This window comes from Ciona robusta, chromosome 3 (genome assembly GCF_009617815.1).
Source record: "Ciona robusta chromosome 3, ASM961781v2".
Taxonomy (NCBI): domain Eukaryota; kingdom Metazoa; phylum Chordata; class Ascidiacea; order Phlebobranchia; family Cionidae; genus Ciona; species Ciona robusta.
In genome coordinates this window covers 3,790,061-3,804,296 of record NC_143237.1, presented here as the reverse complement: position 1 = coordinate 3,804,296, position 14,236 = coordinate 3,790,061, and the positions used below count along the sequence as shown (strand labels likewise).

Here is a 14,236-nt window from a genome sequence, read left to right as displayed (position 1 = left end):
GACCTCACCCACAACGAACGGAATAGAAAGGAATAACCACAGTCCACACGCGTTATTACAAAACTTATCTACAATGTACGAAACCTGGGGGCTTCTGTAACAATATATTGGGACATTTTTCAAACATAGTACTGTGGGAGAAGATGGGACACCTTTAGCACGTAATACCCAAATATCCTGGTCGTATTTTAAACAATTAACAACGGTCTATGGGGGTCGTGGGGATACGGTTTAATAATTGTTTAAAATTTTTTGTTTACTACTAAATTAGACGAGAAAACAGAATGAAAAAGTGTCCCATCTTCCCCCACCCTACTATACCTCTTTTTATGTTTGGCATTCTTAAGATCGAATATTTTATGAAAATGACACTTTTTTTTCCATTTCACATTGAGCAAATGTGGAAAATTAAAAATTTACATGTAAATGTAATATTTGTTAACAAAAGACAAATTAATTGAACATTAAAAAATTTAAAAGTCATAATAAGTGCGAAGTTTATCTTCTTGTAGAATCTGAGATATCCAAGTAAAGATTCCAATCCAGTGATTGTAAAGCTGCAAAGTTACAAAATATAAACATTTGTCATTTATATAGCACTGTTTTTACTATTGCTGATACGTAATCTGCATTGTTAGACATAAACATGCAGAGATCTATTTTAGATAGCACATTGTGCCGGCTAAATACATACTTAAAGTTACAGGTCTTGGGTACTTATAATAAATATATTAAACCCAGCTAAACGACAGTGGTGATAACACAGGTATTCTGTTTCAGACACCTCGTCCCAGCTTGTGTTACCACATGTAACTTTGTGGGAGACTTTTTTTATGTATGTATGGTCACAATTTAGATAAGCCATTTGCCAACAATGATAGCAGTGACAACCTTGAACCCATTACCCCTGGGTTAGAGGCATGCGCGCTAACCAACTGCACTTCGGCGCAGGAAAAAGACACTTATTCACCTAAGGTGGCTGTACACAGTATCCGGCATCGTATGCAAACCCATTGCCGAGTTCCACATGCGGCAGCGAAATCCGGACAAAACGGACGAATTCCAGATACTGTATACAGCCACCTTTAGTCCTTTACAGTTGTTAATGCTCCAGCTCTAAAAATATAGTCTTATAGAAAGAATTTCTTACCTTATTTACCCAGGCATCATCCTCTAAACATTCATAAACCCTTGAACGTATACCTGAACATCTGTCTGCTTTTGGTTTACTCGGATCAATAGTTTCAGCTACATGGATATCTGCTGAATGTTTGGTATTCTCTTCATTGGGTGTATTCTTAACCATTTGATTTGAAGTTATGGTTGCAGATGGGATTATAATTTTCTCCTCATCAACGTGATCTTTGCAACATTTTTGGTAAGGTGGAGATTCTTCACATGAATCATGATCAACAGTCACGTGAAGGTGATCATCATCAACTTGAGGAATTGTAACAACTTTCTCTCTGGTGATCTGAACAAATATGAACAACTGACATTCCAGCGTATTTTAAAGAGTAAGCAAGTGGTATTGCAGCTCTAATGAATTAATTTTAATATTTAAAAAAACTATATTTATTTGAATCTTTATGCAAAAAAATTCATAATTGCAATTTAACTGGTTTTGATACGGGTTAACAGTTATCAGTTATAAATTTGTTATAAACACAAATTTGACAAATATTCAAATTAAAAAGGTTTTGTAAAATAAAGAAAACAAGGAACAACAACAAACATAATCCTTTGCCAGCGATAATACAAAAATAAAACAAATAATAAAGTGAGAATCGCTTTCTCCTTGTACATAATGTACAATTAAACTTATCATCTTGGCATACAATAAAAGTTTTACAAAAACCTAATACAAACAGATAAATTACAAACAGGACATACGTTATTGTATTTGTCTTTACAATGTTCAAATAAATGATATTTATAATGGTGTAAAGTATGGTAGGCTTTGCATTTGTCACCAAACTGATTGCTAACAAAGTATTTTTGATCTGGTTCATCTTGTTCTTGAAGCAGAGTGTTTGTACTATAAGCTGTAAACAAGATTGAACATTAGTAAAGCTTATTATGATATTTTTACAGTAAGCACTGCCTGTAACATTCACAATGGCTACCAAAATACAACTCCTTTCCTATGTTACCACAAATTTTAATTAAAAAAAAAAATAATTTCCAAACTTATATTGTGGTAGGAACCGGAATCCAAAACAGTAAAATTCAGATGTTTAAAATTTACTTTTGTTGTGGTTATTTCAAGAGCTAGTTTTGGTTAAAAAAGAGTATTAAAATTTTGACAGTTATAAAACAGTATTACAGTAATATTACGAAAGCGGAAAATATAGAAAAACAGAAATATCAAGGTAAACAGTAATATTACGCGAGCCAGATAACGTGACGATCCTATCAGCTATGACATCACAATTATCTTGCAACGCCTCACAAAGATTCCCTCCACCACCGGCGCGTTGAAACATACAAGGACGACGCTCAACTTCATCCTGAATGTTGTTAAACATTATATGTAAAAATAAATTCAAGAGATAACTAACTGTATACATACCAGTACAGTTTAATTTAATACAAGGGAAAAATTACCAGTTGGTTAAAAATCAGAACTTAAATTCATTTAACACTAACAGACCAATGCGTAGTTTAATAAACAACAAAGTTTTAGTAATCTGAAGTCCAACTTACAAGAAATTCTTGTGAGACCAGAATACCATTTATTAAACGTTTCTTCAGTTTGTTAAGTATAATTGCAACTTCACAGCTATTATCTGTTAATAATAAATCTAATAAAAACTGATCATAACAGGAATAGCATTGTACAGTTAGGACAACAACTCTAAATCATGCTGTTTGTGCTGAACGAGATGCATAAAGTTTATGATAATTTGGTATTTATCCTTGAATGGTGGGGCATAGAGTTACAGTTGTTTCATAACACACTATCAGTGGTAGCTTCACATATGCTAAACAACAATTACCTTGTGAATGAAGAGATAAACATTCGGGATCAGTTATTGCAACAAGGAGTTTCTGTAAATTATTTTGTTAATATAATAGAAATATTAAACAATTTGTTTACCTGTATAAGTTGTTTAAATGCAACACAAGTTGAACGTTGAGAATATGTTAAAAGTGTTACATGTTCCTCATACAATGTCTGTAAACTAACAAAGAAAAATTAAAAAATAAATTTGTTTAATTTTTTACAAAAAATGAATTGAAGTAATTCTACCTTGCTTTTCGTGGGCGACAACGTTTGAATGAATTAATTCGTAAAACGTCACTTGCTTGTCCTGTTGATGGTACAATTAGAATACAAAATTTGTTTAACTGCATAAATGAAATATACCTTCGTTATCCAAACTTTCATCAGACTTACTTTTGCATTTTCCTCTCTGCAAATATTGATTGGGATGTTATAAATCACATAATAAATATTTTAAAAAGTACAAATAAATAGCAAATACAACAATCATAATCATATACCTTGCGGATATACTAAAATCACAAATATATAACATAAATGTATTTTCCTTAAGCCATGGATTATGGTACCATTGAATCTGATATTAAGTAAAAACATAAATACAAAAAATAAACTATGTTTGTCATGTCTAAGGCTCAGAAAATGTTTATACACCACTCATAAACAAACCACAATTAAAGAATACTTACTGTATGAATACCTCTGGACAACTCAAGCTTCCTATTAACAAACATAAAATGTTAAGTACATGCGTTCACATTAAAATCTTTAAAACATATTAAATAAACACCAATATTGTAAGCAAACATAGTTAAGAAAAAACTATTTTTTCATTATTTATTCATCGTTGTGTGGTAACTTAAAGTTACAGCAAGAGTGAGCATACCGTACAACATTAGTGATCGCTACATGCACCTTGGGCCTACTTATAATGTACGCAATTTTATAAGTAATTTTTCTCTTTACCCTATTTTGGACAACATTACTAATCTCTATAGGAGCAAGAGCAATTACTATTAGACATTGTGAACAAGTACACGCATGCAGACGAAGGTGTTTAATTTTCTATATACCTTGGAAGGTCAGGATTAAAATCTGGTGAAACCAATTGCACAACATCACCAGTTTGTTGTTGTATTTCTACAGCAACGTAATTTGACTCAACAAAAGTTTCAATGTGTGACGTTTCTTTAAAATTCTATAATGACATGTAGAAATGTTAATTCCTTCTTCATGTGAGTCACAAAAAATAAACAAACCTTTGTTGCCCCAATCTGATTATACTGTTTAATGTAAAGTTTGTCTAACTCTCGAACTTTTCTGTAGATTTTCAAACCACCATGAAATGCAATCGAATAAAGTTTAACAATATTACCAATGTGAGCAACAAACTCATCTTTCTCATTAGTTTTCTCTTTCTGTAACAGAAATATTTGTTTAGGGAAAAAATAAATGGGACACTTTTTGGATGATTTTTAATTTTGTGTTTATTAAAATGTTAGTAAACCTGAAACACCTAAAGAGCAATTACCAACGAAAAGCTGGTGTATAGATGCTCAAATGTGATCTACAGATACCAATTCAACTGCCAAAAAAATAGCCCTGTTCTTGCATGAAAGAGAGGGTCAACTAAATTAACTTTGTCAATTAACCTTTCTAATGTCCACCAAAGTACTAAAAAAAATCAATTTTGGATTAAATATATAACAAAATAGCAATGAAATATAGACTTTATAAAATTTTAAATCTTTTTTTTGAACATAGCTTATAGCTATATAATATGCTGAGCCGCTGAATCAGCACTTTTTTAATATTAAAATGTTAATTATGTCTCCCTGACACCTCTGTATTATTAACTTTACAAAAAAGTCAGTCTTAGGGTTTGAAAAAGTGCCAAGTCAGCAAAATGTGGTATGCAGCTATGTTCAATGAAAAAATTGGAACTAAGGACTGAAGGGCAAATGTTGGAGCGTTGACGAAGGTGTTTCACTTTATTATTCTTATCAAATATATATTTTTTATATGTGTTTTATCAAATATTATAGCCTACAATTTGAGTTTGTAAATTAGCCGTAAGGGATGTAATTTTTTTCGCCCATGTAAAATAATAGATTATTTTTAAAGGCCAAAATAAAGTTGTAACATACATTACATAAATAGCTAGTATTTTTAAATTAAACTTAAGCTTAATCATTGCATAAATATCAATATGTGAATCTGTTTTTTAAAACAAGCGCTTTATGAGAAAAAGTTAAAATTAAACCATTGTAGTTAAAAAAATATCATAAATACAATATAAAAAAACTATAAATGTTCCATATAAATGATTAGAGTTGATGATACTTAACTAGAACTAACATAATAACCAATCCAAAACAGTTGGTCTACTTACTACAAATTTATTTTGAGAATGAACATTCTCTTCATAGCAAAAGGCAGTCGGTTTCAAAACAGGTTGCCCACCACAGATATCAATATTATCATCATCTAAAGATTGCTTCACAGATTCTGTTGAAGTCAAACCACAAGCCAACACACCATCATCACTACTATGATATTGCTGACTTTCACTTTGTTTGTTTAAACCAACATCTCGTACATTAGACACTGATGGTTGACCTCTCAGTATAATGAAACCCCCAACTTCAGCTGTGTCTGTGATATTTTAAACCAAATATGCAGAAGATAAAATATAACTTCATATGCAACAATGTAAGACAATACGCAATGTTAAAGATAGGTTACAAGTTTACAACATATAGATATTATGACTTTTCCTCATCGTTTATCACGTTGCTTTTTAAATAGGTTTTGGCACCTTTTAAATGTAGGGGTTTTAAATGTATGAATTTGATACGCCATACAATAAACACATACTACCAGATCTGTTTAATTTTTTTCATTTTAAGCCTGATGTGGTCACACAAACTTACCTCTATGAAAGGGTAAGTGGGTATGTTAAATAACAATAACCCTGTGTTAGACTTATCCCACTTCAAGTGTACACATATTTACGAACACGAATATTTTGTTGTGGCCCAATATTTAAAAAACTTATGGCAAAAAGTACAATTTCTATTTTACACCATTGGAAACATTAATGGTTGGGAACAACATGGGCTACCCAGTGTACTGACTTTAACCGGGGTTGTCTGATCATATCATGTTGAAATGAAGTAAATTAAGATGATTTGGATGGCTATATGAAGGACATATGCAACTTAACCTGGGATGGCAAGATGAGTACAACACTGCAATTTTCTACTGCAAATTACTAAACTATGGCAGGTTTGTTTTCACAGAATTGTACAACCCATCCCTACAGGTAAAAAGTCTGCTGCTTAGACAAATCTAATGTACCTCGTATGCGGTATCTGGTCAATATTTTAATATTCAACCTACCTATATATTCAAATATACTGCATGGTGCATACGTAACTTATTAAAACTTCTACAGTTGATACCCTGATATAATATTATATGCACTAGCTATATAAAGGCTATTACTTGGCTTATAGAAGATTCCACGTTCTGCATCAAATCTCTTCACATCAACATTGATATCTCTTTTTCTTAGTCTAGGTTTTCTTCGTCTACATCCTTCTTCCAGATCTGAGTCGAAGCCAAAATTGGGGTCAAAAGTCGGGTCATCGTCTGAATTTCCATCTGAAAACAGAAAACTTGCACAAGTTTTTATTTATCATAGTTTCCAATAAAAAACATTTATGTTAAGAAGATTTACCGTCAATATTTCTCTTGGGGGTTTGGATGGTTTTGTGATACCGACCTCTTTTCTTGCGTGGTTTATTTGTACCTTTATAACACAACATTTATATATACATACTTAGATTTCATACATAGAAAGTTAATTACTTCAACAAGTTTAATGCTTTTGGGGGCAAGATATGCAAATATGCATCCGGACAAATGTTTTCAAAAAAAATTCAAAAGTTTTTTTGTAGTTAGTAAAATATATTTTTGTTGTAATTTGAAAGAGGAAGGAATTGTACACCAAGACATGGTTATATTGTGATTTATATTCCTAAATCAGAACCAATAATTTTTAGCAAGTTTTTAATAAAAATTGACTTCCAACTTATTTCTACAGAAGTCATCTGGTTATGTGTGACGCAATTGATTTTGTTTTTGTCATCAATTCAAAAAATCCTTTTAGTAGGGTAACCTAATAAAGAAAACCAGGAATCCACATTGCAATAGATTCTTTATGTACATTTTGCACAACAGAAAAACAATTTACAAGTTATTATATATTTATGTTTGGATTTGGTCTGTTAGATTTTTCCTCTTTTAACCTTATTTATATCATCGTTGCAGCAACACAAAATTATACAAATGACATCAACATACTTTTAGAAGTTGATAGATTTGTTGTTTTGGAAGATTTTTTCTGCTTTCCCGATCGTATGACAGGTTGACCATGAAACAGTTCACTGGCCTCAAAGTCGGCGTTATCGTACAATAATCCACCTTTATTTTGTAAAATAAAAAACATTGCAAAGCACAGAGTTTATTATCATTAGTTTGTGTTTTACTAATTATATAGGCCCCTTCATTACAATACAAAGTGCCCACTGTTGGCTAACACCATCAACTCTTCAATGATTTTAGCAATTGTGTTAACATAAACTTGCTTATATGCTGCATTTTATGTTTATGCTGCATGCGCTGTATATGCTTTATGTGCTTTTTATGCCATACGTGGATATTCTGTATAGGCTGTACTGTGGTATTTAGAGTTTTTCGTTATTTAGCAATAATTGAGCAAACTTTGCGAAAGGTCATTTTATATTTCTTCTGCACAAAAGCTGAACACACGTCGTCCGTGTGACGTCAGTACAGTTAAATAAGAAAGCATTAAGAACATTATTTCGGATTACCGAAATGAAAAAGTCTTTAAAGAGTTTTTAAAATATGCTTGCTAGAAACACACAGACTGAAAGCGACGCATTGTATATTGTCTATCAAGACCAGTTACCTTTCGGTAATCCTTTAGCTAGTGGCCACCTGAAATTTTGGTTTCAAAATGTTCTATAGCCCTCAATGATACCCGCTGTCTAATTTTTTTTTGAAAAAACTCGGGCGTATGTGTCGAAAATTAACTTTAAAAATGCGCGAAAACATGAATCGTTACCGTAATTCGTCTGATTTGTGTAAGGTTAACGATTTATTACGTCACAATCGCGATCTGTTACATCACAATAGTGGTATATTACAAACGTAACAATAAGCATTCTATGACGTAATAATTCAACCTTGGTTTAATTCATAATGGCTGGTAATGTTAAATACGATAACGCAGTACGATTTCGCGCATTTTCAAAGTTAATTTTCGACACGAACGCTCGAATTTTAAAAAAAAAAAATTATACAGTGGGTATCAGCGAGACCTAAGGAACATACTGAAACCAAAATTTTAGGTGGCCACCAGCTAAAGAATTACCTTACCTTTCTTCATGTAATCCATTATAAGATTCAAAGATTGGATATATTTGTTAATCCGTATATAATTTCTTTACAGATAAAAGTTAAATTTAGAATTCCAATTATTAGGTATAGAAAAATTAAACTTGTAGTAAATACTTTGGTAGATATTGCTGTGGCCAAAGAACATAGATATCAGCTATGTTCTTTGGCTGTGGCTATAGAAAGAGTAGAATGTTTCTGGTCTTTTAATTTTGTATCTGTGCTTCAACTATGATTGTTTACCATCGTTAGAGCCCGTTGGAACGAACCTATTGGTGCAGTTTGGGATCCATTGGAGCCCGTTTGGGCCATAGCTATAGAATATACCGTATTGTATGGCTGGCAATTCATTAGTGATACACAGGCACGCAAACCAATTTTTAAAACAGTTAAATGATTAAACTCTGTAAAACACTTGAACCAAGCATGGTTTTATAAAACTTTCTAACCTGTGTTTTTTTTAATTCGGCATCACTGTTTCTCATACAATTTATTTTTGGTCAAAATTACGGTTTAGTGCACCGCAGTTATTCTGACGTCTGTAGTAAATTTGGTTAACTCTGATCGGATTTTGAATAAATGAATGTAACTTGCTTTATCTTCGCGTGGCCGGAATACGACACTCGTTATAACTCCGGTGTTTCATTCACCTTGTGCCTTGTTACGAGTTACCACGTATGTAACTTTGTGTATAATTGTTTAGCAGGGACGAGCCTTGAAACCACTGCTAGGCAGTGGCGCCTGTGGCGGTAATGCTTTAGCTGGTGGCCACGTGAAATTTTGGGTTCAAAATGTTGCTTAGGTCTCACTGAAACCTACTGTATGATTTTTTTCTCGGGCGTTCGTGTCGAAAATTAACTTTGAAATTGTGATGCGTCAACATATTTTCTACACCAGTTATGAATAAACCAAGGTTGGTTTATTACGTCATATAATGCGTATTATTACGTTTGATTTCTATGTTAAAACAGTGGGGAAAAAACAAGGCCATACCGTCTTGTAATGTATGTAATATACCACTATTGTGACGAACAGACTGCGATTGTGACGTAATAAATCGTTGACCTTACGCAAATCAGACGAATTACGGGAGCCATTTTAGTAGGAAACTAAGGCAATATCGGTAAAATGGGTAGAATGAATAAAACAAAACAGGATTTAATAAAATCATGTTAGAAAACACACATCAGACATGGGGATGTAGCCGTGCTGGTGAAGATTCCCTTCCCCTAGGTTATCTGCTAACTATTAATTGGAACTATCAACCTCCAGCACTTACCACCATCTGTAACGCATTGGAGAATTCACCATGACCCAATATCATATGGGTTGCCGTTGGATACCCATTTGATGCTCTTCCATTTGTGGAACTAAGACTAAATTTGGCGTTAAGTCTAAAGCAATGTGTTTATCAATGTTAATATGCGCGAATGAATGAATCAGAATGTAACTTACTTTAAACTCGCGTGGCCGGAAAACGACAGTCGGTATAACACGGCTGTTGATACACATTGTGCCAGCTTACGAGTTACCATTTACTTTGTGGGTGATTATTTTTTTAAGGGGTGTTTTCATTTTTTATATATTATATGGCTGATAATTTGGACAACCCATTAGTGACCACTGGGTTGGAGCAATTAAATGTCTTGCCCAAGGACACATACGCCCACAATGGTAGCAGCAACTTGTCTTGAACTCATTACCTATTGGTTACAGACAGGCGCTCTAACCACTTTGCCCCACCGAGATAAACACCGACAATCAATTAGCCGAGCGTATGATGATATTACACAACCAATTAGCCGAGCGTATGATGATATTACACAACCAATTAGCCGAGCGTATGATATTATGATATTACACAAGCAACATTGGATGCGGACTTTACTTGTTTTACGTTTCTACCTTTTATCTTTAGATCCCCACTGTTCTAACTCTGTGCTGCTAACCACTTTTTTACGGGGAGGACAGAACAATACTTTAATGTATTATGAGTACTAGAATGTGAGAGTGTACGTATTTTAGGTTGAGTAGTTGTTCGTTATTTATGTAGACTTATGTGTTAAGTTTTGTCGTAGGAGTTACTTGTAACCGTATTAGTTTTTTTAATCTATTTAATCTAAAATTCCTATATTTTACAAGTTTACTTTAAATAATGTTTTACCACATTTCTCTGGAACACGAAATACTTTTGCATCCAAGATATTTCGGACCTAACCTTCTGGAAACAGTAAAACAAAAGCTCTTTACGGAAGTTGAAGGAACATGCACAGGAAAACATGGGTTTGTGATTGCTGTCACTACCATTGACAATATTGGAGATGGTTTAATACAACCAGGAAGAGGATTTGTTTTGTATCCAATAAAATACAAAGCAATTGTTTTTCGGCCGTTTAAAGGAGAAGTTGTTGATGCTGTTGTTACTCAAGTAAATAAAGTTGGACTCTTTACAGAAATCGGCCCCATGTCATGCTTTATATCCAGACACTCCATACCTGCTGATATGAAATTTGACCCTGAATCTCATCCACCGTGTTATAAAACAGATGATGAAGATGTGGTTATTCAACAAGATGATGAAATAAGACTTAAAATTGTTGGAACACGGGTTGATGCAAATGATATTTTTGCCATTGGTTCCCTAATGGATGATTATTTGGGATTGATCAGTTAGATTAAGCTGTTATATACAGAATATCTCACAAAGCTGCCAATTTAGTTCTTACAGTATAACCACTCAAATATTTAGTCCTTGCTGGTAAAAACTACTAGTATTCTGTGACATCAACTGATCTTATATCGTCATTTCCAGACACTATAAAATTTTGAAATCTAAAATGATCACGAAAAATACATGCATTTTATTTAAACAATGTTTTATTATTATAGCAGATATACAGCGCTTTCAAAATTTAAAATGCATAAAACATAGCCACATACAACAGTACCCCAATTGTAGTGCTATGTATAGTTCTGCTTGTTACAAACATTGTTGATGGTTTGTACAGCATATAGAAGTTGTTTCTTGGCAGCAACTTCTGTGTTTTATATTATGAACGACTTCTGCTTCTACTGTCGCGTCCATTACCATATGGACTTACACTTCTGCTTAAGGATCTTCGTGGTGGAGATACAGATCTAAAAAATAACCTGTTTAACAGAGAATATCGAACTATAAAATCAACAATTGTGATTAGGGAAATTTGTGACAATAAATACTGTACGTTTTAACTGTATTTATAACACCACTTTGTTCTCGTTACCTTCTTGGACTTTGTGAACCCCTATCTTTCGTTACTGGGGATCTGCTGTAGCTATTTCTGTAATAAAAAATGTTAATACTTTTACCACAACCAGAAAAATAAATAAACATCACTACCTTCTTCTCTCCCTGCGAGGACTTCTACTGCGACTTCTTGAATGACGGCGTGGACTCTTTGAGCGAGATCTGGTTTTATAATTTAGTTAAGTACAATAAATGGATTTTACAAAGCACAAAAAATGTTTATCCTAAATTTAATTTACTTGAACAGCTGTTGTTTTAAAATTATCTTTTAAAAATGAAAAACTTAAACAGCAATAAAAATAGTTGTTCACTGGCAGAAGACGAAGTGGTGGTTGTCAGATGCATGAAGAAATTAGTTTTATCAGAATATTAGATGAAGTTCCGAGGTTGGCATTATCGATCCGTTGTTTAATTTAACGCAGTAGGAATGTAGAATGGGCGCGATGAGGAGGTGAATTTGATTGAAGATAAGTTTATAGTTGCTGCATTGTAGTCGTGTAGTAGCTAAGTAGGTGAGCTTTAAAAAACGATTACAGGCTGAAGTTGGGCATTGGTTGTGGTTGTGGTGAGCCTGAGAAAACGTTTGCAAACGGATTTAGCTTCTATAAATACACAGCTCCACAACTATAATTTAATCACAATTAAAATACCACCTTGACACAATCGAAACTACTTACATATGCCATACCATCCTTTAATATAAAACAAGAAAACTGTTTTATGCTTGAAATTCGAAGTTGTTTAATATAAGTTCACAGCTAAAACATTCAGGTAAAAGGTCACCTGTCATATCTACCACGTCGATTTCTATCATAATAATCATCTCGTCGACCGCGTGGTGGTCCACGATCTCTATCATTTCCACGACGGGATTGTCCAGATGACATTTCAACTCTCGCTCTTACTCCACAAACGGTTCTAAAATACCATAAAAATATTTATGTTAAGTATGACTACTATGCTTTGATATCAAATGGTATTCCCCACAACTTGAATAAGAAAATGGGCTATTGATTATTTGAAGCACCAAATATTTACCTTCCATCAAGTGCACGAACGGCATCTTCTGCATCTCTATTATCTTCAAACTCAACAAAAGCAAAACCCGGAGGGTTTCTTGCGACCCACACGTTTTTGAGAGCACCATAGTACCCAAAAACACGTTCAAGTTCATTTTTAGATCCTTGACTGCCAAGATTTCCAACATAAACCTTGCAATCCAAGGGACCAGAGTTTCGGTAAGACATTTTCAGTTACTTTTAAATTGTGCTACTTCTTATATTAAAACAATTTTATGTTAGATATACATATATATATGTAATATGATATATTTGACTAATATATCGCAACGAAAAACTTGCTTCTTTGCAAAATTACCAAAATTATGCGCGAAATAGTTGGAATAACTGTGACAAGTATAACATTGGTAAGCAATAACAACATAATATGGCAACAAGCTATACTTTAACAAATCTTTTGACTGCGTATAAATACAAACGCAGGTATTTTAGACCTTCACCAGAACTGTAGCGCAAAAAGCGAAACGTTCGCAAAACATCCCCAGTTCCGCAGAATAACTGCGCATGCGCAAGGTTCCAGATATTCATCCGCAATCGGTTGGCTTCACAGAAATAAAATAGAGTAGAACGCGCAACTGCCCAAAACCGTGATGCACTCTTTTTTACAACTTCATCCCCATTTCGCTTGACACATAGTGGTTTTAGGAAGATTTGGCTGTTTCTTAAACTGCACCAACAAGTTTATTAGGCCCGTTTGGTTATTGAGCACGTTAGTGGTAATATAGATCCTTTTTCGTCGAACAGTTGTTGAGCACGGTAGTGGTCATATACATCCTTTTTCGTCGAACAGTTGTTCTTGTTGTTGATGTTGTTTTTTTCGCGACTTTTTTCCGCATTTATCTTAAATAGTGGCCGTCTGGTCGACTCAATCGGGACTTCCCCTAAAAACTCCAAATAACATAGAAATCCGAATTTTCATTTTTGCTTCGCTGGCAACAGAGTCATGGAAACACCGAGTAGTCCAACTCAAAGAACATAGATATCAGTTGTATGTCTATTTACTGGTCCAACTGCCGTCTTTGTGTGTTCAAAATAGAGCAAAAGCGGTGACTTTCGCAATGAATTTAAACGAAACGTTTTATTTGCGATTTCCTTATGTGGAAAGGCGTAAGACAACTTCTATTTACCTTACCGAACATCTTTTTGAAAAAATATATAATTTTAGCTGCATTAAATGACCAAAATGTCACAAATCAACCGCTTCTAATTCCATTTTTTGGCTTTTTTGATACAGAAAACAAATAACACATGTTTTTTTAGACTTTTTAATTTTGAAATTTATTTCGAAGAACAAGTTTTCTTTCAAATTACCGAAAAAATGCATTTTCCCTATACCGCTGTGTGTTATTTTGGAAACAAGATGTCGTTCAATTTGCCTTT

At 33.5% G+C, this 14,236-nt stretch overlaps 3 protein-coding genes across 6 annotated transcripts; 1 reads left to right on the top strand and 2 right to left on the bottom strand.

The window, feature by feature from the left end:
• Positions 1–408: 408 nt before the first annotated feature.
• LOC149738270 (uncharacterized) lies at positions 409–8,834 on the bottom strand. Of its 3 annotated transcripts, none has more exons than XM_089874434.1 (17): positions 8,761–8,834; positions 7,376–7,495; positions 6,750–6,821; positions 6,515–6,673; positions 5,400–5,662; positions 4,267–4,425; positions 4,081–4,205; positions 3,697–3,727; positions 3,371–3,416; positions 3,254–3,314; positions 3,101–3,185; positions 3,000–3,051; positions 2,707–2,789; positions 2,390–2,510; positions 1,894–2,045; positions 1,151–1,474; positions 409–557 (listed from the first exon to the last, which is right to left on the bottom strand). In XM_089874434.1, the coding sequence occupies exons 1-17, from the start codon at positions 8,801–8,803 to the stop codon at positions 474–476; spliced, it is 1,980 nt and encodes a 659-aa protein (XP_089730560.1). In that variant the 5' UTR covers positions 8,804–8,834; the 3' UTR covers positions 409–473. The 3 variants fall into 3 exon arrangements, with proteins under 3 accessions (XP_089730560.1, XP_089730561.1, XP_089730562.1); XM_089874435.1 differs by lacking the exon at positions 8,761–8,834 and adding an exon at positions 8,609–8,747; XM_089874436.1 differs by lacking the exon at positions 8,761–8,834 and adding an exon at positions 8,474–8,613.
• A 173-nt stretch (positions 8,835–9,007) lies between these two features.
• LOC149738269 (DNA-directed RNA polymerase II subunit RPB7) lies at positions 9,008–11,878 on the top strand. Its single transcript, XM_089874442.1, has one exon. The coding sequence runs from the start codon at positions 10,647–10,649 to the stop codon at positions 11,163–11,165; it is 519 nt and encodes a 172-aa protein (XP_089730568.1). The 5' UTR covers positions 9,008–10,646; the 3' UTR covers positions 11,166–11,878.
• LOC149738268 (serine/arginine-rich splicing factor 3-like) lies at positions 11,351–13,094 on the bottom strand. 2 transcript variants are annotated; one of them, XM_089874440.1, is made up of 5 exons: positions 12,816–13,094; positions 12,561–12,695; positions 11,871–11,939; positions 11,755–11,811; positions 11,351–11,641 (listed from the first exon to the last, which is right to left on the bottom strand). In XM_089874440.1, the coding sequence occupies exons 1-5, from the start codon at positions 13,022–13,024 to the stop codon at positions 11,542–11,544; spliced, it is 570 nt and encodes a 189-aa protein (XP_089730566.1). In that variant the 5' UTR covers positions 13,025–13,094; the 3' UTR covers positions 11,351–11,541. The 2 variants fall into 2 exon arrangements, with proteins under 2 accessions (XP_089730566.1, XP_089730567.1); XM_089874441.1 differs by having other exon boundaries at positions 11,351–11,629; positions 12,816–13,089.
• Positions 13,095–14,236: the final 1,142 nt, after the last annotated feature.

Bases quoted from the DNA above. Each gene is read 5' to 3' on its own strand.
- LOC149738270 (XM_089874434.1), bottom strand. From the start codon at position 8,803: ATGGCCCAAACGGGCTCCAATGGATCCCAAACTGCACCAATAG. The intron at 4,426-5,399 runs GTAAGTAGACCA...TTTCTGTTACAG, and splicing joins ATTCTCAAAATAAATTTGTA to AAAGAGAAAACTAATGAGAA. The intron at 558-1,150 runs GTAAGAAATTCT...GTAACTTTGCAG, and splicing joins ATGATGCCTGGGTAAATAAG to CTTTACAATCACTGGATTGG.
- LOC149738269 (XM_089874442.1), top strand. From the start codon at position 10,647: ATGTTTTACCACATTTCTCTGGAACACGAAATACTTTTGCATCCAAGA.
- LOC149738268 (XM_089874440.1), bottom strand. From the start codon at position 13,024: ATGTCTTACCGAAACTCTGGTCCCTTGGATTGCAAGGTTTATGTTGGA. The intron at 12,696-12,815 runs GTAAATATTTGG...ATGGTATTTTAG, and splicing joins GTTCGTGCACTTGATGGAAG to AACCGTTTGTGGAGTAAGAG. The intron at 11,940-12,560 runs GTGACCTTTTAC...TTATAAAACCAG, and splicing joins CGACGTGGTAGATATGACAG to ATCTCGCTCAAAGAGTCCAC.